The sequence below is a fragment of the Triturus cristatus genome, chromosome 1_1 (assembly GCF_964204655.1).
Source record: "Triturus cristatus chromosome 1_1, aTriCri1.1, whole genome shotgun sequence".
NCBI lineage: Eukaryota > Metazoa > Chordata > Amphibia > Caudata > Salamandridae > Triturus > Triturus cristatus.
In genome coordinates, this window is record NC_140579.1 from 524,042,553 (window position 1) to 524,068,371 (window position 25,819).

General features: G+C 46.0%; 1 protein-coding gene across 1 annotated transcript in view; it reads left to right on the top strand.

Annotated features, from left to right (window-relative positions):
* Positions 1–25,819, top strand: part of LOC146870551 (transmembrane protein 98-like) — a 378,347-nt gene that overhangs the window by 83,866 nt on the left and 268,662 nt on the right. The window contains exon 3 of the mRNA XM_085599684.1: positions 1,696–1,795. Coding sequence (XP_085455810.1) covers positions 1,696–1,795 — 100 coding nt within the window. The remainder of the gene's footprint in view (positions 1–1,695; positions 1,796–25,819) is intronic.

Genomic DNA, 25,819 nt, shown 5'->3' on the forward strand with positions numbered 1-25,819 from the left:
TGTAGGCCACACTCAGTTTTTGGTCACACATGTGATGGTAGTGACATTGTATGTTTCAAAGTCATAATCACTGTTGTGGGCATTTGCCACAGACTACACACTGTTGTCATGATGTAAGGGTGGATGTATTTTGCTGACATACCCAATGTTGGTGTATGATGGATGTATGGCACATCACCCATCCTATGGGTGGGGGTGGCAGGAGTGCTGGGCAACATAAGCCCTATGTGTGGGGGTGGCAGGAGTGCTGGGCAACAGGTCTCCTATGGGTGGGGGTGACAGTAGTGATGGGCAACAGGTCCCCTATGGGTGGGGGTGGCAGTGGTGATGGGCAACATAGGCCCTATGAGTGGGGGTGGCAGTAGTGATGGGCAACAGGTCCCCTATGTGTGGGGGTGGCAGGAGTGAGTAGCAACATAAGCCCTATGGGTGGGGGTGGCAAGTGCTGGGCAACATAAGCCCTATGGGTGGGGGTGGCAGGAGTGATGGGCAACATAAGCCCCATGAGTGGGGGTGGCAGTAGTGATGGGCAACAGGTCCCCTATGGGTGGGGGTGGCAGTAGTGATGGGCAACAGGTCCCCTATGAGTGGGGGTGGCAGGAGTGATGGGCAACAGGTCCCCTATGTGTGGGGGTGACAGGAGTGATGGGCAACATAAGCCCTATGAGTGGGGATGGCAGTAGTGATGGGCAACAAGTCCCCTATGGGTGGGGGTGGCAGGAGTGATGGGCAACATAAGCCCTATGGGTGGGGGTGGCAGTAGTGCTGGGCAACATAAGCCCTATGGGTGGGGGTTGCAGGAGTGATGGGCAACATAAGCCCTATGAGTGGGGGTGGCAGTAGTGATGGGCAACAGGTCCCCTATGGGTGGGGGTGGCAGGAGTGATGGGCAACATAAACCCTATGGGTGGGAGTGGCAGAAGTGATGGGCAACATAAGCTCGATGTATGGGGGTGGCAGTAGTGATGGGCAACAGGTCCCCTATGGGTGGGGGTGGCAGGAGTGATGGGCAACAGGTCCCCTATGGGTGGGGGTGGCAGTGGTGATGGGCAACATACTCCCTATGAGTGGGGGTGGTAGTGGTGCTGGCCATGCAACCCCTATGGTTGCCTGTTGCTAGTGGCCAGGATATGGATCCTCTGGGTGTCTGTGACATTTGGCGGGTACGTGTCATTTGTTTGTGGGGTGGGTGTCTGACTTACCGTCTGCGCCGTCTGCGTCTGCTCCTGAACCGGTCATAGATGTACAGTACTGGTATGATCTGCGCGATGGGATTCATAATGTGTTCGTCTCGTACACGCTGCTTGTTGCTCCGTCTCGTACCCGTTGCAAGCTGGTCCGTCTCGTAGCCGTGGATTGTGTTCCGGCACAAATCGTACCTGATATGCTTCTTTTCCGGATGCTGTGACGTGCTGTACATGGCGACCCGTCCGGCGCGTATGATTTGCGCATCGTACTTGTCCGAGCCGGAAACTGCTGTGGATACTGCTTCCGGGCGACTCGGTTCTGCGTTCGGAGGTACGGCTCAGACGGAGAATGAAGCTTGAATCGCAGCCTACGTGTCGGTCGGATTTGTGTCAGTTATGTGCATCGTACTTCATCACCCGGACGTACTGGCTCCGGGTACGAGTCGGTCGCCAGGTAAGGCTACGAACAGCTCTCGGAGAGCTGTCCGACTCGGATCGGAATCGATCCCTCAGTCGGAACACTCCGAGTTGGAGTTAGATGATGTTGTGTTAACAAACCCCAATATTGAACATATTGTGAAAAATGAAGATTGGATTGAAGATGCTTCGTAAGATTGTGAAGTTTTCTCGTAAGTCTTTCCTAAAAGTCCTTACTTACTTAAGGAAGACGGGTGCTATATAAAAGTAACACAGATTTTTTTTTAAATAAGACACTTAGTTGAAAGCTATGTGTTGGTAAATAACCTTGCATCTTCCAACTAGAGTGCTAGGTGCTCTAAGATGTAGACCAATTCCTGGGCTCTTTTATCAATAATTGCTTCTGGGCTGGGAGAGATTTCCAATAGGGGAGTCAGTATTATCAGCTGTGGCCAATTGAACATTACACTGTGGCCCGGATTACAAATTGGAAGTTGGTCAGATTAACATACAGGAATTTAATGGGTGCCACTGCCAGTTTGGGGTACCCAATACTTTTCACTAGGGTTGAATGCCTACTATTGGTCTCCCCCTCCCCCTCAGGAAGCATTCCCTCAAGTAGGTAGTATGTATTTTATCACTTAGTTTTAACATTTCATTCAAAATCTGTTAGATTCCTCCTTAGTAGCTATGAGATTTTTCTGCAAATAAACACCCATTCTCCGCTTGACACATCAGGCCCATATCACTCTTCAGCTTACCCATCAGCAAGAATCACATTGTCCTAAAAACCTGTAAAGAAGCATCATGTTGATTCAAAATTGACTTGTTTGTCATGGAAAAAAACATCACATTAACGTGAAGCATGTCATGTGTCATGTTGATTTAAACTGTAACTGTATCCAAAGTATCGTGTTTCAAATTCTATCCATTAATCATTGAAATAGTCATCACTTTGTGCCAAAGTACATCTGTTTTCCTTACAAGCACCCACCAGAATATCCTAAAATTTACCAATGTAGCCCATATGCAAAAACTACAGAGTCAAACAATATATCTGTTTATCCCACAAACAAGCATCATATTCCTAAATGTACATCAGTTTCTCTACAAAAAACAATTACATTCTGCTAAAATGCATACTTAGGTCCTAAAATCATAAAGGACAGGAGCTGCCCAATATAACTTTAAATCACAATATAAAACATTGACTACTACTGGAATAATTCACAATATAGATGAACATTACTTATACAGTAGGTCACTGGCGGTAAACAATAACAAAAGTAACATGGAACCATACACAACATTTAATGCATCTTGACTGTGCTCAGTACTCAAGGGATCACACGCATGTATAGATTAGATAAGAACAGTAAAAAAGTGGGTATAATACATAAGGCAATTGTCTAATACAATCATCAACTGCTTTTATAATTACATTTATGAACATTAAACATGAAGATTTCATTCACAATTTTAGAGGATCAAAGCATTTCAGAGAAAAGATTACAACTTTTGCTAGAAAATTGACTTGATAAGGCAGAAAAACCATTTGTGTAGTAGCTACCTTACGGTTGTGTACTAATTATGGAGTTCTGTTATACCCAACCATTAATACTGCTGGGAGTCAGAGTGGCAGTTAAAATTGTTTTTAAGGCGTTGTAATGTAGGGGAAAAGATCACCGGCATTTGAAGTGCCTGGAATCGTAAGTCCAATGAAAACAGTTAATGTTTGTACAGAAATGCGCCCACATCGTGGACCACTTACATCAAAAAACTGGGTGCACCACCGCCAAGTTTAGTCTGCCGCTGCCAAGTTTGAATATTCCAACCCAAAAAGAAGATGGACAGAATGCTGAACATTGTCAAACGTTCACTCCCAGTCACAGATCTGGGTTAAATCCATTTTTTTTTCACCATGCCCCCACCACCCCAGTTTGGACTCAGCCATATGCAAATCTGTCTTGAGCCTGTTCCTTATGGGAACAGTCCAGCCAGAACTGCCAGGCATGGTCGTCCCTGGACTGGAAAACAAGCATCCTGGGACTGGTTTAAGGGTATCACTCCTCATCAGCCAAGCTAGCTTGAATCCAGTGGCCCTCCCCACTTAGGATGACTACAGCAACACAAAAACATGATGGGCAGAATGCTGAACATTGTCAAACATTCACCACCAGTCACAGATCTGGGTTAAATCCGTTGTTTTTTGCTCACCATGCCACCCCAGTGTGGGCCCAGCTATATGCAAATCTGTCTCAACCGTGATCCAAAAGGAAACAGTCCAGCCCAAACTGCCAGGTTAGGTCCTCTCTGGACTGGAAACAAGCATCCTGGGACTGCTTTCGGGGTATCACCCCTCATCAGCCAGGCTAGGTTGAATCCAGTGACACAGGCGAGCGCGGGACCTACGTTTGGGCATACCCTTCCCATTTAGGGTGACTACAGCAACACAAAAAGATGGACAGAATGCTCAACAATGTTAAGCATTCATCCACAGTCACTGATCTGGGTTAAACCCATCGTTTTTTTGTTCACCATGATACCACAGTACAGGATATTCTGGCACAATATTGAATGAACTCTTCATGTTGATGTTTACGAATTTACCTCATGATTGAATTGGACTATTGCCCTCTGTATTATACATACTTCTTTACTATTCTTATCCAACCTTTACATGCATGTGATCTTTTGACTACTGAGCATGATCAAGATGCATTAAATGTTTTATATATATGACAACTGTTCAGTACCATGCCGATTTTGTTATTATTTTTCTGTAATTGACATGCTGTATTAGTCATATTTATCTATAAAGTTAATTATTCCACTTAGAACCACTTGTCTTTATTATAATTTCATCCCACAAACATGCATTGCATTGCAGCAGTTAAGCCCCGAGACAAGAACCAAATTGGCTCAGAATGCTTATGTTTTTCATTCAAACAAGCATAGATCATAATGTGAGAAAATACATTTATTTCTGGCACACACAGGCGCAATGCCGTCCTAACCATTAGGTGCATATGCTACTAAAATATATATGCTATCTGTGCATTCCACTTACAGTCATCAAATTGTCACAGAACACATTGGTTTGTTCCATAAACACACATTCTACTGTCCTAAAATACATCAAGGTATCCTACACTCATGCATCACATTGTGCATTAATAATAAAATTAATCATCTTGTAAAAGCGCCATGGTTACACCAACCGGTGTGTCCCCGCGCTGGGTTGAGAAGCGGCTAGAACTCGGCAGAGAGGGAAAGACTGAGAAACAAATAAACCTGACTTCACAGCAAGTAAGAGGGCCCCACACTAAGGAAGCGCAAACAGACAGTGTTTCAGTTTTTTCCTGAATAGGGGTTACCGAAGGTTACATTCTTATAACGTCTGGCATGGAGTTCCACAGATTCCCGGCAAGGAAGCCAAAAGAGTAGCTCCCCCATGCGGGCTTTGCGTATACGGGGGACTGTAGCCAGATGAGGCAGGTTAATATATTGCCCTCTCTTATAAACAAGCAATACATTGTCCAAAAATGCATCAGTTTATCCCACAAAGCTTTATATAGTCATTTAGATGATAGTGTACCTCAGTGCTTAATTTGTAAAATATTAAGTGCAGGTGCTCACATTTTTTTTAGGAGGCCACACCCACTCCCCCAGCTCCTCCCACTTCCTCCAGTGGATCCCCCCACTTAATGTATTGGCTCCGCCCATAACCATAAGCCTCAACACATCAGCGCTACCTCGGGGGCCTCACACCTACATACCTGCCCAAGCACCTGGATACCCTCTTGAGTGATTAGTTCACTATACAAATCAATATTACATAACATAATATAACATTTAGGAAGCCTATGACAACAACTTAAAAATGAACTCAAATTAGAGAATGTATATAAAACTCAAAATGGAGCTTTAGGAAAGGTCATTTGAGTACATGAAGCAGTTTTGCAAACTAAAGAGAATGTGCTTCTACTGCACTGTTCAAAAGAAAGGAAGGGATGAAGGAAGGAATACATTAAAGAAGGCAGCAACAAATGCAGGCGCGAAGGGGGGTACTGGAGTGAGGAAACAAATAAGTGATGGATGAAAGAAGGAGAAAATAAGAAAAAGTGAAAGGAAGAAATTAAGGAATAGTGCGAGAAAAGAAGTGAACAATGTGTAATCGATAAATAGAAAGAAGAAAGGAAGAAGAGCAGAAGGAAGGTTTGAGGATAAGAAAGGAAGAAATTAAAGAATGGGGTGAAGGAAGGAGAAGGGAAAAAAAGAAAGTAAGGAATACATGGAGGAAAAAGTGCACCAAGGGAGGAAGGATGGGGAATGAATGAGGATGTATGGAAGCAAGAATGGAAAGAAGAAAGGAGGTATGGATGGAGGGGCGGAGGAAGAGAAAAAGGAAAAAGATGGGACGGAGGAAAGAAAGGAGGTCAAGGGAATGTATGCGAGTTTGAAAGGTACTGGATGAAGCAGGGACAGAGGGAATAATGACAGTATAATATTGCAAAGAAATTGAAAAACAAAAGATTAAAATACATTTATGTGTCCTTAACACACCATGTATGTTTGTAAAGCACATATTCACCAGAGCTGGCCTTGACACCAAATTCAAAATGTTGCTATCCAGCTCAATGGCACTCATTTTATCGACCCCAGAAAGATGAAAGACTGAGTGACCACACCAAGATTTAAATGTATGACCCTGAGATCAAACACAGATTCCTGGAGTGGATATAAAGATATGTACGAGAAGGAAAAACATAAAAGGGAAAGGGAGGAAGAAGGAGAAGTCTGAAGGCAAGGATAGATACAAAGATACAAAGGTAGACAAAGAATGTGAAAAGAAGTGGGGAAAGCAGGAGATTGGGAATGCAAGATTGGAGTGAAACATGATGAGAATGAAAAGTGGAAAGAGTAAAAGGCAAGGGAAGAAGAGCAGACAGCGGGGATCGCATGAAAGGAGAGTGTAAATGAAAGATGGAAAGGTGTAAAATGAAAAGCAGTTATTGAGGGGAGGCGGCCATTAAGAGGAAACGTGGACGTAGGGCAGAAAGTGAAGGAAAAATGGAGAGAAGAAAAGGAGTGAGGTGTGAATGGGGGAAGAAAAGCAGATACTGAGGGACAGCCCCTTCTTCCCCTGCCTCCTCCACAGTTCTGGTGTAGCTTTCCTGTGACTCTGCTCCGACCACTAGGAGAGGACTAAGGGGATATGGAGTTATGTGCTTCTCGCATTTTGGACTGAACCTTAAAGAAGGAGCATAGAGAAGGGGTGATCTTTATACGTTCTGTTGATTTACTTACTTCCTTTCCTCCAGAAATCCCTAGATGTATAATTATCACCAGACTCATTGGGAGGGGGCAGTTACCAAACCCTGCGGTGTTTGAGATGGAATCGCTGTAAGCTTTCCTTTTCAGAGTTTGCCTTCCTCTGTTCCTGAAATGTTTTGAAAAGAAGGGTGGACCTGGGTTGGCTCTACCCAACTCGAGACCCTAGGCTTTCTTGTGGGACACCACCGGCACAAATTAAGCACTGGGAAGGACGCAAGTAAATTGGCAGTGCTCTTGGGAGGGGCAGACACAGGTGAGAGAAGGAAACCCTTCGAATAAGAAGCAGGCAAAAGAGAATGGCAGGAGATCCAATCAGTTGTAATCAATGGGAGGGCTCTAAGCTAATGTATGGTCTTAGAAACCCCACAATATGCCTTACATCAGCGCATGCACTGTCTTGGAGGGTCTACCTACCACGGACCAGGACACAGACCTGGAGGCATAGAAACATACAATGAAGCTGACGCATGGTCTGATAGATCAGAAGACAGGCTAACACATATACAGAGAGACCACTGGATGTACGGAGAGCTAATATGGGCCCTTAATGATTTATACGCTGGAATTTATTATTATAACGCAAACTCTGAAAAAATTAAAGGCCAGCCAACTTAGTAAAGTGTGTGGAGGAATTCAATTACAGATGTCTTAACCTCAAAATTATAAACTGTGGTCCTTGTTCTGGCAGCCTCTGCTCTCCTTAATTAAGTGAAATGCGTTAATTTAGTGTTGCTCGCTGAATCTCTGAAAAGCGTATTCTCTCCGGTGTGCCACGCTAAAAAGTCATATGCAATTGCTGAGTGATGCTATACATTGCAGAGTAGTTAGTGAATACACTTTAACATGCAAGTTTATGGGTGTGCACAGCCTCATGGGGCATTCCAAACCAGGAACTAGCGCTTCCCGCCTACTTCTAGTCCCTGTATGCAGTGCTGTGGAAAGGTGGCAAAGTGAGAACCTTGCAAGAATCCAGAGCCAGATATAAAAGGAGCCACGTCATAATTAAAGAGGCTGTTAAACTGATATAATGAGAACGCTGCCCTAATCGGTCTACTCACCGCATGGCAGTAAAAGGGTAAAGTAATTTGGAAGCATCTTATTCCTTGCACAAGAAGATATTGTATACGACTCCCCATCCCTGAAACGTTTGGTTCAAAGTGGGAAGGGGGGTGGAGATAGTTTATTTTCCATCTGGTTACTGCCTTGGTTGGGCGGAATGTCTTCAACCTGGTAATCCTCGCTCAGTAACGCCATGTTATTAATTAGTCAAAATATTATATTGAGTTAGACAGAACTCTGGGCAAACAAACACGAGGTCAGATATACATATGTCAGAGAGTCACGGGTGTCAGTGTGCCCACAACAGCTCTAAATAGCGCAGAGCATCATAAAATACAAAATATTAGATGGAACACCTAACACACTTCCAGCACTGCACAGGTGTACCACTTAGATGTATATTACTGTGCCCACAACAGCGCTTGCACACACCATCAGGACCCACCAACATACAACAGAATGTGTGTAAACAGAGCTCCTTAACTCCACACAACACAGCCCACGAAAGGCATCAGTTGGCTATCCAAGTTCACAAACAGCACCCACAACATCAAGTTAATACACACATATGCAAACTTGTATGATAATAAACAAACCAGATCACCAGTTGGCGCATAAGCCTGGTAGATAGACCTCCGGCCACACCCAGGAAACGGACAACACATATCATTATCAACAATCAAACATTGTCACACTGACTGCACAAATCACTTGGCATGAGCACTGAAAGATCCAGTCTGCCATGAAATCCTTTAAAAGAAGGTGACAAGACACCATTCGCAGTGGGGTTTATAAGGCAATACCCCTAACAGCCCGATGCCAAATAATTATAACAGATCACTTGATTATGATTTATTTGGAATTTTAAAAAACAAAAATCGAACACAATACAACAGTCCTTACACAAACAAACCTTATATTCACAGATGATATTTACACATAAACGTTATCAAATCGATACATTAACAGTTGAATATAAATATGCATGCACTCATACCTTTCCTCCGGCTCTGTCGCTGCCTGCCTCTTGCTTCCCCTGCCCCTTCTCTTCCTAGGTATCTGTACGTTTCTGTTCCATCTAGTGTTCTTTCTCTCTTTCCGTACACTCTCGCTCTCTGCGCTTCACCTTCCTCCGGTTTTGTTTGCGCTTCTTCTTTTCTCTTCTCTCTCGTCCCCATTTTAAACCTACTTTTCATCATCGTCTCCTCTCCCGCCACTTCTTCCCTTCCCTCCTCACACCCCGTCCCTTCTTGGCAGGTCTCTGCGCCTCGCTCAGCTGTGCTAGCATGTCCCGTTACTCTGCCCTTCCCAAAGTTATGGCCTAGAAACGGAAACAAGTAAGATTCCCCGGCGCCCCTCTCACCCCACTCCCTGTTACACAAACCCCAGCACCCCTCCCCCCCCCCCCACACACACACACACCGAGAGCACTGGGGACTGACACAGCCACGTCCTGGTCAGAGAGAGCCGAGGTGGAGGCTTGAGGGGAGGGGGGATCTCGCTCCTGTTGTCCCCGAGCATGGTTTGTCTGAAGGAAAGTTTTGCATTTAAAGTATGCAAGGTGTCAGGGAGCGCAGGACCCCTGAGCTGTGTCAAGCGTAGCCCTCCTTTGTGGCCGGGGTCTTGGATAGGGACAACCAACCAACCAGCTCTCGCGCTGCTAGGAGTGCCCCGGAAGCCGATTTTTGTGCTGAGACCTGCCTCTTCCGTTCACGCCGAGGCCTGCCTGTTCAATTTGCTCTAAGGCCTGCCTGTCCCTGCAGAGCCTTGAAGGTGCCTCCGACCACAGCCCTGCTCACCACTTCATTCCTTGCTCCGCAGCTGACGGACCCCGATCAAGCCTCAAGCAGTGACATAAACTCCACCATGAAAAAGTAAGCACCTGCAACACACACCTCTGGAGCATAACTATGCTCACAAATACTATAGACCCGGCCCTGAGAAATAGGTGCCGGTGCTTAGCACCGGCACAAATTAAGCACTGGTGTACCTACAAGGACACCAGGTGCGGTATTATGGAAGTCCCCCAGGGGCGCATCATCTGTTTGCAGCCGCTTTGCGCGCCGCCCGGGGCACATTGATATTACAGAAGGGGCTGCAGATGCTTGTGCATCTTTGTATTTGTTTTTTATATAGCGCATATATACCGACAGGTCTCTTAGCGCTTGTCAGAGGAGAGGTAGCATTCAGGCCGAGGAGGACAGTCATGGCAACAAGAGGTAAATTAAGATGTATCCCTAAATAACAGAGTTTTTAACTGCTTCCGGAAGGGAAATAGACCAGATTCCTTCCGTAAAGTGTCCGGCAGCTGGTTCCAAAGTTGTGGCAGGAGGACTGAGATAGCTCGTCCAACCATGGAGACAAGGTTACTCCGAGGGCAGGCCAGCTGAAAAGCTTCTGCAGAACGAAGCGCTCGCCCTGGCACATATTTGATTAGACGTTCCCTTATGTAGCCAGGGGCGTGACCATAGAGGGCTTTGTGAGCAATACACAATCCTTTAAATTTGGAGCGCTGTCTGACAGGCAGCCAGTGCAGCTTACGTAGCAGGGGTGAGGCATGAGTCCTCCTGGGTAACCTGAGGATCAGCCTAGCAGCGTCGTTCTGTACTACCTGAAGTCTATTCATAAGTTTCCGGGGAAGTCCTAAGTAGAACACGTTCCCGTAATCGAGGAGCGAAAGGATAGTAGCCGATACAATGGACTTCATAGATGAAACTGAGAGCAGGGGAACCAGTTTCCTCAGTTGTCTCAGGACGCCAGTACATATGCCCACCATCGAATGGACTTGGTGACTCATGAAGAGTTCTGAGTCGATCTTAATTCCCAGACTTTTCACAACTGGTGATGGGCTTGGCGGGGCCCCAAGTTCTTTGGGCCAGAACAGGCCACTCCAGGGGATGTTTTTTACTGGAATGGCAAGAACCTCTGTTTTATCTGGGTTAATTTTCAAGGAGTTTACAGTCATCCAATTAGTGGTAAACCTTAGGATGTTTTGGACTGTCTCTTGAGCACGGGCCAAGTTGTTGATCCTCAGGATAAGCTGGGTATCGTCTGCATAGTTGACGACTCGGTATTCCATGTTGGTCAATGCAGTCACCAAGGGCTGCAAGTATATGTTAAAGAGAAGTGGGGATAATGCAAAGCCCTGAAGGACCCCGCAAAGGATGTTGCCCCTGTCCGATATATGATCACCAAGTTGGACCCTCTGCGAACGTACAGATAGAAAAGATTTTAACCAGTTGTAGACAGGCCCCTGAAAACCCAGGTCCAACAGCCGAGTCAGTAGTGTTGAATGACTGACCGTGTCGAATGCCACAGAGAGATCTAAAAGTATCAGGGCGCTCGGCTCTTTGTTATTGGCCTTTAATCTAAGATCGTCAAGTACAGATAACATAACTAGCTCCGTACTATGGTGGGCTCTAAAGCCGGCCTGGCGTGGATGGAGCAGCTCAAGTTCTTCTAGAAAGCCAGAGATCGTTTTCAAGACATGTTGCTCCTTGACCTTCGCCAGGAAGGGGAGCTGAGAAATGGGTCTATAATTTTTCAGCTCAGCCTTGTCTGCTCCTGGCTTTTTTAATAAGGGGATACCTCTAGCCTCCTTCAGGTTGGAGGGTACCTGGCCGGTGGCCAGGGAGTCGTTTAGGAGAGTAAGAATCTGACGATCCAAAGCTGGGAGAGCCATCCGAAAGATCCTTGGTGGACATGGATCGGCCGGTGAGCCTGATTTAGTTTTATTTATCAGTGTTTCCAATGATTCTAGGTTCAAAGGGGGGAAATTTGTGAGGGATTGGTCTGATGAAGACGAAGGTAGAGCCAGCTCCTGGGAGCTCAGGGTGATGGGAGTTTTGTCAAAGTCGCGAAGAATGTCTGTCCCCTTCTGGAGAAAGAAAGTCTGTAAGGTGTTGACGTCAAAGGGTATTAATGATGATTTGGCGTCGACCTTTTTGCTGAGCTCGTTTAGGATCTTGAAAGTTTCCTTCTGTTTATTAGGAGCATCTGTTATCCGAGCCTCGTAATCTTCAGCTTTCCTAATAGTAATAGATTTTTTATATAGGGTTCGTGAGGCTTTGTAGAAGGTTAAGTCAGTGGGGTTATAGGCTTTCCTCCACTGCCTCTCAGCCTTACGCAGGCTCTGTTTACTTTCCCGTAAAGCTTCGTTGAACCAAGGGGCCCCCTTGCGTTTGGATTTTATTCTTTCCCTGCGTTCCAGAGCTAATTGGTCAATAGCTGATTGGAGGGTATTAGTGAGGGATTGGCTGACTATATCAATGTTGGTGTGGCCTCCCTCCGGAGTGCGTGCAGGTAATCTCTGTAGAGTATCTACGAGATTTCCCATCTGGATCTTATGCCAGCTTCGCACTCTCCTCCATTCCAATAAAGATTCAGTTGAGGAGATATCCAGAGGGACCCAACAGGAGATTAAGGAATGGTCAGACCAAGCACATGGTAGAATGTTTAGAAGCCTATCTTGCTGGTTAGACGACCAAACCAGGTCAAGGGTATGCCCTTTGATGTGGGTAGGGCAGTTTACCAGTTGATAAAATCCTAAATTCGACATTATCATGTCGATTTGTTTTGCCTGTGGCTCTCGTGGCTCCCTCTCCCAATAGAAATTAAAATCACCTGCAACCATGAGCCTTTGGTAACGTGTGCTAAGGTCCGACAACATCTCGCCAAAGTGATCACATAAACCAGGAGTTGCATCCGGGGGACAGTAAACTGTCAGGAGTACGAGGCAGGAGGAAGGTAAATTTAACTCCTAGGATATCTGAATTATCAGAGCTTTCTGCTATTATCATAGTAGCCGCAAGACTGGTATTAAAGAGAGTCGCAACAACCCCCCCCCCCCTCTTCTGTTGTCTTGCCTGTTTTGCCAGATGGCGTCCAAATTCCCTGGCAGAGCAGAAGTAATGTTGGGGGCCGATGCGTCCCCCATCCAGGTTTCTGTCAATGACAGGATTTCAATATCGCCCTCCTGAAGGAGCGTGAAGCTCTCTAAATGATGTTTCTGAAGAGATCTTGTGTTCAGAACCGCCACTTTCAATCCAGGTGGTTTTCCTGGCGTGGGCGAAGAGTGAGCTAAGGTCCCAGGCAGAGGGACAGGGGCTATCCTGGGGTTCCTCAGGAGGTTTTCGGCTTTCAGTGTGTAGATGATAGAGGGCTTCAGAGCATGATTGCCTGTGGCAAGGGACAGCAGTTTCCTTGCTGAGTACAGTATATTTGGTTTCAATTTAAAGGGGGTAGCTGTTCCTAAAGAAAGGGGATAGAGAGAGATATGCTATGTGTGTTATAAGGATTTTGTTAGGCTGGGTTGAGTGTGGGGAATTTCTCCTTTAGATTTTAGTGCCCTCACACACCCTTTCAGGTGTCCTGCTTCATCATAGGGCGTTGCTCCTCGTGGGGGTGGCGCTGCAGTCCCCCACGGGCCCCGCAAGAGGGCTCTTTGTCGGAGTTCTTTTTTCGGAGACGCCGCAGTTGTGCATGTGGGTGTGTGGGTGTGTCTATGAGGGATGTGAGTGGTGCGTTAAAATAGCTGGGTAGAAACCAAGACCTTTATTCGCGGCTCTATCCAGCATGAATTAAAAATAATCCTGGAGGTCCTCGAGAACAAATATAACGAGGGCAGATATAAAAAAATTATTCCGCAACTCTCAGGATATGTGAGTGAATGGGGGGGTGAGAATTCAAAAAAATAATAAGGTCAACATGTTTCGCGCATATGAATAGGTCCTTAAGGGATCCGATTGCGCTTCGTCAGGACCAAAGAAAATAAGTGGGTCAAGAAAGTAAATAAACAAATAAAGGTTCCAGAGAAAGTAGGGTACTAAGAACCAAATTTACCTTTATAGTTAAGGGAATTGCGTCGTAGCGCTTATAGGTGCTCCTTCTTAAAAGGAAACCTAAATCCAACCCTCCGAGTTGAAAGGGAAGGGATCCGTCAGCGGTTCGGGTGCTGCGAGCATGAAAAAGTGTTCAGTCGCCTGCAGGGTGGTAACCTACCCCTCCTCCGTAACACGCCGGAATGGTAGATCTACCATTCCGGCGTGTTACGGAGGAGGGTTGGATTTAGGGTTTGACCTTATTATTTTTTTGAATTCTCACCCCCCCATTCACTCACATATCCTGAGAGTTGCGGAATAATTTTTTTATATCTGCCCTCGTTATATTTGTTCTCGAGGACCTCCAGGATTATTTTTAATTCATGCTGGATAGAGCCGCGAATAAAGGTCTTGGTTTCTACCCAGCTATTTTAACGCACCACTCACATCCCTCATAGACACACCCACACACCCACATGCACAACTGCGGCGTCTCCGAAAAAAGAACTCCGACAAAGAGCCCTCTTGCGGGGCCCGTGGGGGACTGCAGCGCCACCCCCACGAGGAGCAACGCCCTATGATGAAGCAGGACACCTGAAAGGGTGTGTGAGGGCACTAAAATCTAAAGGAGAAATTCCCCACACTCAACCCAGCCTAACAAAATCCTTATAACACACATAGCATATCTCTCTCTATCCCCTTTCTTTAGGAACAGCTACCCCCTTTAAATTGAAACGTGACTCTGAGGGAGCATGGGTACTGGACCTATTTTCTAATTATGCTCCCGGTCCCCCCCTCTCCTTGTTGATACAGTATATTTGGGCCAGGGTTTGTGGCCCCTGGTCCCGGCCAGGTGCGGACGGGCACAGGCGGGCTTGCCTTAGGCGCGCCTTCGGCAAGCCAACCAATCAGCTCTGCTGAGCAGCAGCTGACGACTCACTCCCAGCACTAGACCGCGTTACTGAAGCGAAAGTGCTCTAACTCCTAACCAAGTGGGAGTTGCTGGATTCTCGGTTGTTTAAGGGGCAAGGTGCATGCAATGACGACTAACTTCCTCAATAAGTAAAATCACAGCCTGGATTAATTCACAATCTTAAAAATAGATTCAAACAGTGGAGCATCTCCTTCTGTAATACTGTTAGCGCTGGTACACATAAAGTGCCAGCGCTATATGCAGTGGGCGTGCCCTCATTTGCATGTAGGCGTGGCCCCATGCAATGAGGGAATCCCTTTGTCTCTGCACCTGCGCCGTATTATAGATGCGGGCGCAGAGGCAAAGAAGCTATCAGGAGATGCACTAAGAGTGCGCCCCATGTTGGCAGCCCTCTGGAGGGGTTGAACGGGATCCCATGGACCCACAGACATCCCCTTGCAGGCGGCTGCTGTCACTCACCGCACCCACCTGGAAGGGGATCTCTAATCCCCCTTAAAAGTGCACGGCAGTTTGCCGCCTGCACTGTGAAACATGGAGCGGCTTTAAAGCAGCCACTTTGTTTTTCCACATGAATGCACAGCCCAGGGAGCAGCGTATTTCATGTAATAGTAACAGTATCACTATGTAATATATTTATTGTACAGTTAATTAATACCTTTACAAAAATGATAATCTCTTATGAAACTGTAAAATTTCGACTTAAAAGGCTAGTAGCCGCATTTATTTTGTGAGCGAGGGTTTGGCAGCAAATAAGAATGTAAGATAACCTCCCTGATCAGAGTCTTAGCAGCAAAATGAGGGAGAAGATTGAAATCAGGTTAAAGTGCGTGGTGCAGCAACGACTTTTATGGCACAGTACAAAGTGGCCTAGGTTAGCCCAATAATGTTTTTCTTCAAGGCTTTGGTGTGCGAGAGTGCTTAGCACTTGGTGTAATAAAGGCGCTGTCAGAGACTTTTGCGTAGTGGGTCAGCGAGCCGGTTCCAACCCAGCTCCAATGCCACTTCTCAAGTAATCCGGTTGTATCTTTTTTAGTCTGAGTTCAGCAGTAGTTAAGAATTTCAACAGGCAACAGCTTAGTTGAATATCTTTGCCAGATAAACTTGCTAGCACCTCTTGCCTACAGGACAGTATTTGTTTCTTATTGAAGAATGGTCTAAGGAGTGACCGGGGCGCCTGTATTAAATCCCTGCATATGGTTATGATGTGCACTATGTCCTCTTCTCCTTCCCCGCAGAGACGACAAATTTCCAGCTTCGGAGGACGTAACCACAGAGGCAAGTGGTATGCAGATGGTAATATGCCTAACCGGAATCTCAGTAACTTCTCTTTTGTGATTTTGGAGAAGTTGGTTTGGAGGTATACTTGTGGGGGTCGCTTAGCTGTAGGACTGTACAGTAAGCCAGCTGTGTGTGCGTTCTTACCAAACGGCTTTTACCTTGTATGATAGATTCACTTTTGACAGTGTTATTTACTTTTTTTTTTAAGTTTGCCATGGACCCTGATGATTCCCAAAGTTGCCGTATCCCCAGCTGGTCCAGTGCAGTGTCCAAGAAATGCCTCCCTGTGCAGGTCCCTGAGACTTGTAGTTCCTACCACAAGTATCAGTGTCAGGCTCACCTTTTTTGATTTTGTACCAGTTTTTAAGGAATCCTCCTTTGCGGGCTAGTTCTTGTCTCTGCATCACAAATTAGAGGCTCATTTGAGCCTTTGATGTATATCCTGGCAACCCGTTGATCATTCTCAAGGCTCTTGCTATGGCGCCAATCAGTGTTTCAGCATTTCTCTCTCTCATGGCTTCGCTTCCATAGATGATTGATGGAATTAGTTTAGCCTGTATCACCCTGGTCAGGGGGAGAAAGCTTGGTCCAGTGGTCTTGTTTTTCAGCTCTCTTAATACCACTGCTGTCATGAATCCGCTCTTTTTTATTGCCTCACATTGTCCTTTGAAGTTGCCTTTGTTATCGATGATAACCCCCAGATATTTGTAGTCTTGTACGACTTCCAGCTTGAATTTTGCCAGGAACCAGTTATGTTTAGTTTTTGTCTTCTGGAAGTTTACACACATAACTTTTGTTTTTTCTTGATTAATGCTTAGTCTATTGGTCTCTGAGTATTGCGATGTGAAATCCAGCAAACGTTGTAGTCCTATGGGAGTCCGGCTGATAAGCACCAGATTGTCTGCAAACAGAAGGTTGGATAACGGACGGCCTCCTAGCTTTGGGGCGTGTGAATTACTTTCATTGAGTTGGACTGATAGCTCGGCCATAAAGAGATTGAAGAGTGTTGGGGCAAGCACACAGCCTTGTTTTAATCCTGAGGTTTTGTTTATCTTTCTCGTTAAGTAGTCTCCTGCCCCCAGCTTTACTTGCACCCAGGAATTGCTATGCAAAAGAATTAGTTGTTTTAGTAGCAGTGATGGAATTCTTAGCCTATTTCGTTTTTGCCATAATATATTTCTGTTTATATGGTCAAACGCCGAGCTGTAGTCGATGAAGCACAGGTACAGGTGCTGTTTTATTACAAGTGCAGCATCTATCATTATTGAAAGGGCTGAAATGTTGGTAGCAGTGCCCATGTTCCTGCAGAAACCTGTTTGGTTATAAGGTATTGCTGCTATTTCTGTGGCCCATGACATTAATTCTTGGAGAAGTACACCAGCATAATATTTGGCTTCATTGTCCAGGAGAGCAACCAGCCGATAGCTCTTCGGATCACTCCTATTGCCTTTTTTTATAGATGGGTGAAATAATCGAGCCCCTCCATGATGATGGTTCTATTGATGTCTGCAGAATTGATTTGCAGATCGGTTTTAATACTGAAGCCCATAATTCTGGATCTTGTTTAAATAGTATGGGCAGGATTCTGTTTGGGCCAGGAGCCCCCTCACGCCTGCCCTTGAGTATTCTTTTGCAGATTTGTGTGTTCGTGATTATAAAATCCTGTCCCAGTGTTGCGTTGAAATCTGTCTGAGGTAATTGAGATTCCGGGGTAAGCGAGGGGTTAATTGTGCAGGTTTGGAGAATCTGCTCTTTATTAAAATGTGACTCGAGGTAGGTTGTCCAAGCCTCTTCTGTAACGTGTGAGTTGATGCCCTAGCCCCGCGGGTTAGACAGAGCGTTGATCTTTTGCCAGAATTGAGCGCTATTGTTGTTTTTGATGTCGTGCAGGATTCTGTCCCAAAGAAACTCTTCAGCTTCTTTTTTTGATTCGCCAAGTTAGTTTTTTGCGGGTGGCTTTTAGCTGCCTCAGTTCTTGCAATGCCGTGGGGTCTTTCTTCAGCCTCCGTAGTGTGTGATTTATCACTGCTTTTAGTTTTTATAATTCAGCGTTATTTCTAGAATTCTGGCATAAGCGTTTGTTTTGAGGATGAGCCGTTCTCCTGTTTCGAGAGCGCCCTTTTGTGTCTCCGTAGCTGTTCCGTACGGTTTTTGTGAACACCCCCCAGCTTCCTATTCTGTCGGGATCAGCTACTTGCAGTTCTCCGAGGAGTTGTTTTGCAAGGGAAAACAGGCCTTCTGGATCGTTTGTTCTACATTTCACTCTTTTCTCGTTATTGGTGTATTCCGGGCAGAGTGTATTCGCTAGTAGCAATTTGTGTATTGATGGTGCTTCTACCGTGATTTCCTGGGGCAGATGATCGCTATAATCTAAGCTTCCAATGCGATAGTCCTTTACTTTTAAGAACATGCAGCGAGAGCAGAATGTACAGTCGATTGTGGTCCTTGCTACTGCATTGTGAAATGTTGCTATCTGTGGGCGATCACCTGAAAATCTGCTAATTAGTGCACGAAAGCCTAGTTGCTCTAAGAATGCCAGAAGCTTTTGAGAAGTTTTTGTGGATCTTCCATCTGTGTTGTTGTCTTGAGGTATTGCATCCCATGCAAATGGGTCCTTTTCTGCATAGTTGTCCTCACCTCTGTTGTTGAGCATGTTTAGGTTAAAGTCCCCTGTGATGATCCAGCTGTTTGCTTTCTCCTCCGTAGTTATTTTCACCAGTTCTTCCTTCAATTGTTGACTACCTCTGATTTTATCGTGTGGTGCAGATAGAGATTTATGAGTATTATATGCTCTTTTTTTGACGTACCCTGTGAAGTAATTCGGAGTGCTTGCATTGCGTTGGGTGGAGCTAGATTGTATGGCATTGGGTCCTCTGCGTAGATGCTTGATGTCAAATTTCTGTAAATAAGATTGCAGTTTCGGATCCGAGGTCTTGTCTCCAAGACCATTGATATTCCAGGAACAGACTTTCAGGGAGTTTTTAGCTGCGGGTGCATTAAGCTTGGGATGTCACAGACTTGGTTTGATGTTGATTGTCCTGGATAACCAGCTCCACTCTTGTATGGCTGGCTTCTAGTTGAGTGTGTCCTTTTTTCATTGTGTTCTCAGGTGTCTCTGTGCTCAAGGCTATTGCTGCGTGCCCCTCTCAATACTGAGAATGATCGTGTACTCGGTTGTGCCCAACTGAGATATTCTTGGCTCATTAGATCGGCCAATAAGGGTCTGGGTATCTTGGTTTTATAAAAGGCCATAGTTTGATGCCCTTGGCATTGAGTTTAGTTTGTTCCTTTAGACTCTCTCAGCAAGGACTGGTGTGGCCCAGACTGTTTTCGTTGCTTCTATTCCAGGTAGGTCTGGTGACTCTACAAACTCAACTGACTCCAGGTCGGTGGTTTTTATGTTCTTTAAACTGTTAGTGGACCTTAGTAGTCATAGAATGTTGCCCCTGTTTAGTATATCAACCTGTCCCTTCGATATATACTCTGGCTGAAACACAATTATGGTTGTCTTGCCTGGATGCACTTTTTGTTGGTTCGATCTACTCTGTGACTCCGTTGAGGCCTCCACTGGCGCGGGTGGCCCGCACAATGATCTTACTGGAACAAGGAGCCGGCTATCGCTTGCTGGGTCTGTCTCTGTACTTGGACCTGATTTTGAAGTTGACTCCCCATTTGTACATACTTTGCCCTGTTTGGCTATTTGTTTTCCTACTGATTCCGTGGGTTCTCTTGTTGATGATGTTACTGAGCCGTGTGTGGCCTTGTTGAGTGCCCAGTTGGTCACTGAGCATGAATTTGTTATTGTCGATGTTTCCGCTATTGAGCGCCCTCTTCTGATCCCCGGTTTGTGCTCGGGCGGTCTTTTATGGATTTGTTGGGGGATGTGCACTCTTTTTTTTCTATTGCCTTTTCCTGGGTTAGCCTCTTTCTTGTGTCCCGGCCTGAGTCTGTCGCTTCTTCCTCCCTGCTTGAGAAGTCTCGTCGATAATGCGTTGGCACTTTCCCGGGGCTATGGGTTGTGCCCCTGCTGTGAAATAAATTTTGTGTTGGTTTTTTAATTCGTCCATTCCTCCTTTGTTTTCTCCGCTGTTTGGAGGATAATTGTACACCTTTGGTCGGAGCATGTTTTTCATGAGGTTTGCTTGTATGTGAGGTGGTACTCATTGGGGGTGCTGCGGCTCTATGGCTCGGTGAGCTGTTATTTGTCCCAGATGTTGGTAGGTCCATGGCCTCCCAAGACTGCCTTCCATCTGATGTCTGAACTGCAGTTTGCTGGGCCTGTGCCTGGGTTTGTGAATTTTTACTTGAATTTTTTATCGATTGCTCACCATTGCTCTTGTCAGTCGATCCATTGGCTGGTTTGTCTGTCACTGTCATGTAATAGGGCGTACTTTCAGCGCACATGTTTTAAGGTTTGCTGGGCACAAACAGGGAAAGTGCACCCTTTACGTAATAGGGCCCCCTGTCAACAATGGTTCTCTCTGCTCCTGTGGCAGGGATCTCTAAAACCTTCACTGCCACTTCTGGTGCAGAAGTTGCAGAGAATGCTGTAAACTTTGCAAAGCAGGCACCATGTTTGTAGGTCCCACTGGGCAGATCTTTTTGGTTTTCTAGAACAAACCTTGAAACTTAGGTTTTTTAGTAAAAAACAAAAAACTATTGGAACTGGCATGCAAGGAGTGTTTTCCCTATCCATTAGCCCCATTTATCAATTTCCCTGCCAGGCCCTGCTATGCCTTCCATGTTGTTTCTGGGCAATGAAATCTAAAAAATGGTTGCCCGCTCTAAATTGGGTAGGATAAACGCCACTCTGACCTGGCAGCCCTTTGGAGGTCACAAACTTGCACCAGCAAAAGTTCTGCCGGTGTAAACCTTGTGGTTCCTTATCTCTAAATGGTGTAGGGGAACTTCGGGTTTAACAGGGTAGGAGAACCACCAATTTTGTAGTCGTTCTGTCACGTCGCCAAACCCTGACTAAACACCTTTGCCTTAAATAGATTTAATTTATGCTGTGAAGATCTTTCTATATTCATCTGTATGCTGTTTTTTTCATCATTTTGTGTTGTGTTCTTGAAGTGTGATTGTTGGAGTGGTCACCCAGAAGGTAAGTTAATTCCTGACAATAATAATATCCATAAACAACAGGCACAGTCACAAAATACATCAGATCATACATCCCCCATGCATCACACTATAGAAAAATACACCGGTTTGTCTGGTAAACAAGCTTTACAGTCTCACAAAATTCATCAGTTTATTCAACATAGAAATATGATATTGCCCTAAATACAGCAGTTTAATCCCCTCAAGCATTACATTGGTCCGAACTACATCAATTTGTCCCACAAACATTCACCACACTTTCCAACTTACAAGTGCATCTGTCAACCCAAAACCACATTGTTCTGAAAAGCATTTATGTATTCCAATTAAATGCTGAAAGGGGTCTCAGGCATGCCACCACAGTGCCTGTGAGCAGTTTATTAACTGCCCTGTTGACCTGGCCAGTGTACCCACTTGCCAGTCCTGACCCTTCCCTTTTCTTACACATTGGACACCCCTATGGAAGGCCCAACGTTCCCCCTGGGCAGGGTGCAGTGTATGTGAAAGGTAGGACATGTGCTTTGCTTTTAAAAATACTCTTTTAATATTAATTGCTTTCACTTGTACAAAATTAGCTTTTTAACTCACTCACCATTTACTTGGCTCACCCTGCACATTTTCCCCCATCCACCGCTGACTATTCAGTTTGAGTGGAGGGAAGCTAGATGCGCACACCGGATGTGAATCACAACTTCCGGTGAATTCACGCAGGTCAGCAGTCTAGCAGCTGTTCTCACCCACATAAGACCCGCATGCCGGTCGCAACACGCATCGGACATGTGCAGCAGGCGTGCTAAAGGCGCGCCAAAGGCAAGCCCGTCTGCGCCCGTCCGCGCACAGGGCCCACCAGACCCACATAGCAAGGAAGTAACTTAGACCAGCAAGCAACTCAAAAATATACGCAGCGCAAGCAACAACAATCACACCTGCCCATGCCTTAACCTGGAATCCTTATCCACCAAGTCCACCGCCTGCTGCCCATACTGCCCATTCACACTAGACACCATCGACAGGTCCCCACCCACTCGCACTTACTTGCAGTCGTTAGATCACGGAATAATCCGCTCAGCTCTATTAAATGCACGCTCCCTTCCCAAGCACAAATACAAAATACTAAACCTTCTAGAAGACTACAGACTAGACCTTTTATTCATAACAGAAACCTGGGGGGTCCCCTCTTCTGGGCCAGACTTCTGCGTAGCAACCCCTGACGGCTACTCCTCCTGCAGATTTGACAGAACTATCAAAAAAGAAGGCGGCCTGGCACTCATTCACCGAGACAAATACTCAGTCAATCCCCTCTAAAATCTGTGAAGCTTTTATCTTCACGATTATGCTTACCCACTCCCTTCCTTTCAGGGGTATCCTCCTGTACCGCCCACCAGGCTCTCGAACTGTATTCCTCTCGGCCATGGGCTATCTACTAGAACCAGTAGCAGGAGAATCCAACTTCTCCATCCTGGGAGATTTCAATTTCCATCTAGAAGCCCACGATGACCAGGACACCTCAGCCCTCATAGCAGAACTAGAGGCGGTTGCCCTCTCACAACTGGTCACCTGCCCCACACACTCAGCCGGCCATACACTAGATGAGTTGTTCTCCAACAAGCAGCTAATCTCTCTAGAGAATGTTCTCCCGCTGCCTTGGACAGACCACTGTGCAGTGCTCTTCGACATCCAGACTAATAGGAACACTCCCCGTCATACCAGTTCCCTTCCGCCCAAGCAGTTCAAGGCATGGGGTAATATTGCCCCTCAGGCACTTGGATCCCATCTGCAATCCACCCAGCAAGTCTTGCTAAACGACCCCGAACTGTCAGCCATTAACTACACACAGTGGATCCACAACGCAGTTAACATCTTAGTCCCTCTTAAAAACGCCTCTAACAACAGAAAGACCCCATCCGCCCCTTGGTTCTTCGAGACATTAAGACTTGAGAAAAAAAGGTGCAGGAATCAAGAACGACGCTGGCGTCGAGACTATGATATCGCAGAAAAAACCCTCTAATAGGGAAGCATTGGCCAAATACAAACGTCTCTTAATCACCGAGAAAAGCATGTACTACCTTAAACAAATTGAATCAGCGCAAGACTCCGCTAAACAGATGTTCCAAGTAATAACCAAGTTATCAGTACAAGGGAACAAACCCCCCATAATCGCCACCCAAACTCTCTGTAACTCACTGGCCAGTTTTTTCCAAGAAAAAGTCAGCCAAATTTATGCCATACTAAAATCGATCACCTGACGGACACTCCTATCATAGTTAAAAACTGCTCTAATCCCCCCGAAGTCAACCCCATCAAAGGTCAAACCACTCCCAACCTAAAGGAATTTAGCCAGGTTTCACCCAAACAGATCATTCACCTAATTTCCACGATCAAATCCGGATCCCCTGATGACCCCAGCCCGCCATCCACTCTGAAACTGATTTCTGACATCATAGGCCCCAACCTAGCAAAAATCTGCAACTCGATGTTTAGTACAGGCACCTATCCTTCGATCGGGAAAAAGGCCGTCATCAAGCCACTACTAAAGAAGAATAACATTGATCCCACAGAAACAAAAAACTACAGACCAATTACTTGTCTCCCATTCCCAGCAAAAGCCTTTGAAAGGGTCATGAACACTCAACTAGCCCATTTCATTGACGAAAACAATCTACTAGACGACACCCAATTTGGCTTTAGAAAGGGCCATGGCACTGAAACAGCTCTCATCAAGGCATCCGACGTAATCAGGGAGGTCCTTGATGAGGGGGGGTGCCGCGGTCCTTTTGCTGCTGGATCTCTCAGCGGCATTCGACACGGTCGATCACGCAACCCTGATCGACCGTGTCGCAGCCATCGGCATCTCACACAAAGCCAGGGCCCTCCTTGCCTCTTTCCTATCCAATCGGAATCAACTAGTGATGTTCGGTGACTTCAATTCCCCGTCATTTGCTCTCCCATGTGGTGTGCCACAAGGATCATCGCTAAGTCCGACTTTGTTTAATATTCATGTGTCGGACCTGGCGAGGATCATCAAAACACACAACATGGCCCTAACGTCTTACGCCAATGATACACAACTAGTGCTGGCGTTTCACAATGACGGAGGGGCAGTTGCGGCTAACTTTCAAGAGTGAATGCTTGCCATTAGCGCCTGGATGGCAAACAACTGCCTCAAATTAAACTCAGACAAGACGGAGGTGATGATTTTTGGCAATCTCTCCCTTAGCTGGTCCCCTACTTGGTGGCCAGCTAAGTTAGGCTCACCTCCGTCCCCGGTCACAAAAGTTAGAAGTTTGGGTGTTTTCGACGACAAGCTGTCATTCATACACCATGCCAACACAGTCATTTCTGCATCCTTTTACGTGATCAGGATGATAAAAAAACTCCTACCTTTTCTTCCAACCAATGCCGGCAGGACTCTTATTAGTACATTGGTTATGTCAAAGGTTGACTATTGCAATGGGCAACTCATTAATGCACAAGAAAGAATTCTAAACAAGTTACAACTGGTGCAGAACGCTGCCGCCAGGATTCTGACAGCCACTCCCAAATTCAAACCAATATCCAAGGTGGTGCGACAGCTCCACTGGCTACCCATCAGGAGCAGAACCAAGTTCAAGGCTCTTTTTATTGCATACAAGCCATTCCATGACACTTGACCTGAGTGTCTCAGGAAAACTTTTTGCCCATACAAGCCCAATAGATCCTTACGCTCCTCAGCAGCGAACCTGCTGACTGTCCCCTGAACCAAGAAAGCATCCTGGGGCGACAGAAGAGTCTCTCGGTCGCCACCGCCAAACTATGGAACACGCTTTCCCTCTACATCAAGGCCAGTTCCACCCTGCTTACATTCCGGAAACAATTAAAAACCTGGCTTTTGAGCCTATAACCACCCGCGCCGGCCTTTCCTCTGCCTAGTCGTCAGCGCCGAGAAAACCTATCGTCGGCGATCAGCGTGAGGTTTTAAAATGTACCTCTGTATCCCTTAAAGATTTAGGTCTACTAGTTTCAGCCTTCAGATATGTTCAAGAGGCTTTCGTCAGGACCATTAAAGTGTGTGGCCAAAATGAAGGACCACAGTGGTGCAAATATCAGCACACACCCTAAAGTGTGCTGTGAGTCTGGTGGAATCTTGTTACTTACAGATCCTCAGTAGGGAGTACTTTGACTCTGTATGAAAATTGCCTCATGGATCCGATCGATCACTGCTAAACTCCATTTTGACTGTTTGTCTGGGGATATTTGATCGTTCTGACCTACGTTGTCAATCGGGTCCCCGCCGTTTGCGGTGTGCCGATGGTCTACCTGCTAGAAACTAGTAGACCTAAATCTTTAAGGGATACAGAGGTACATTTTAAAACCTCATGCTGATCCTGACGATGTTTTTACCCATGTCCTAGGACCCTTCCATTAAAACATTTATAAGGGGTATTCCTAGAGACATTTTTATCACATAACTGCACTTCACATAGCACTTCACTTTTCTCACACAAACAACCAGCTCCGCTGTAATTCAGGCGTTGACGCACAGCTGGATTGCACTCGGTGATCCAGCTGGGCCCCGATGATGAAGCATGCCACCTACTAGGTAGGTGGGTGAGGGGTTTCCTAAAACATCTTTCAGTTGTTTGCGCTCCTTGCTCGAAGGTGGAGGTCAAGAACTATGACCTGAAACCTTACCTGCATATCTTTCC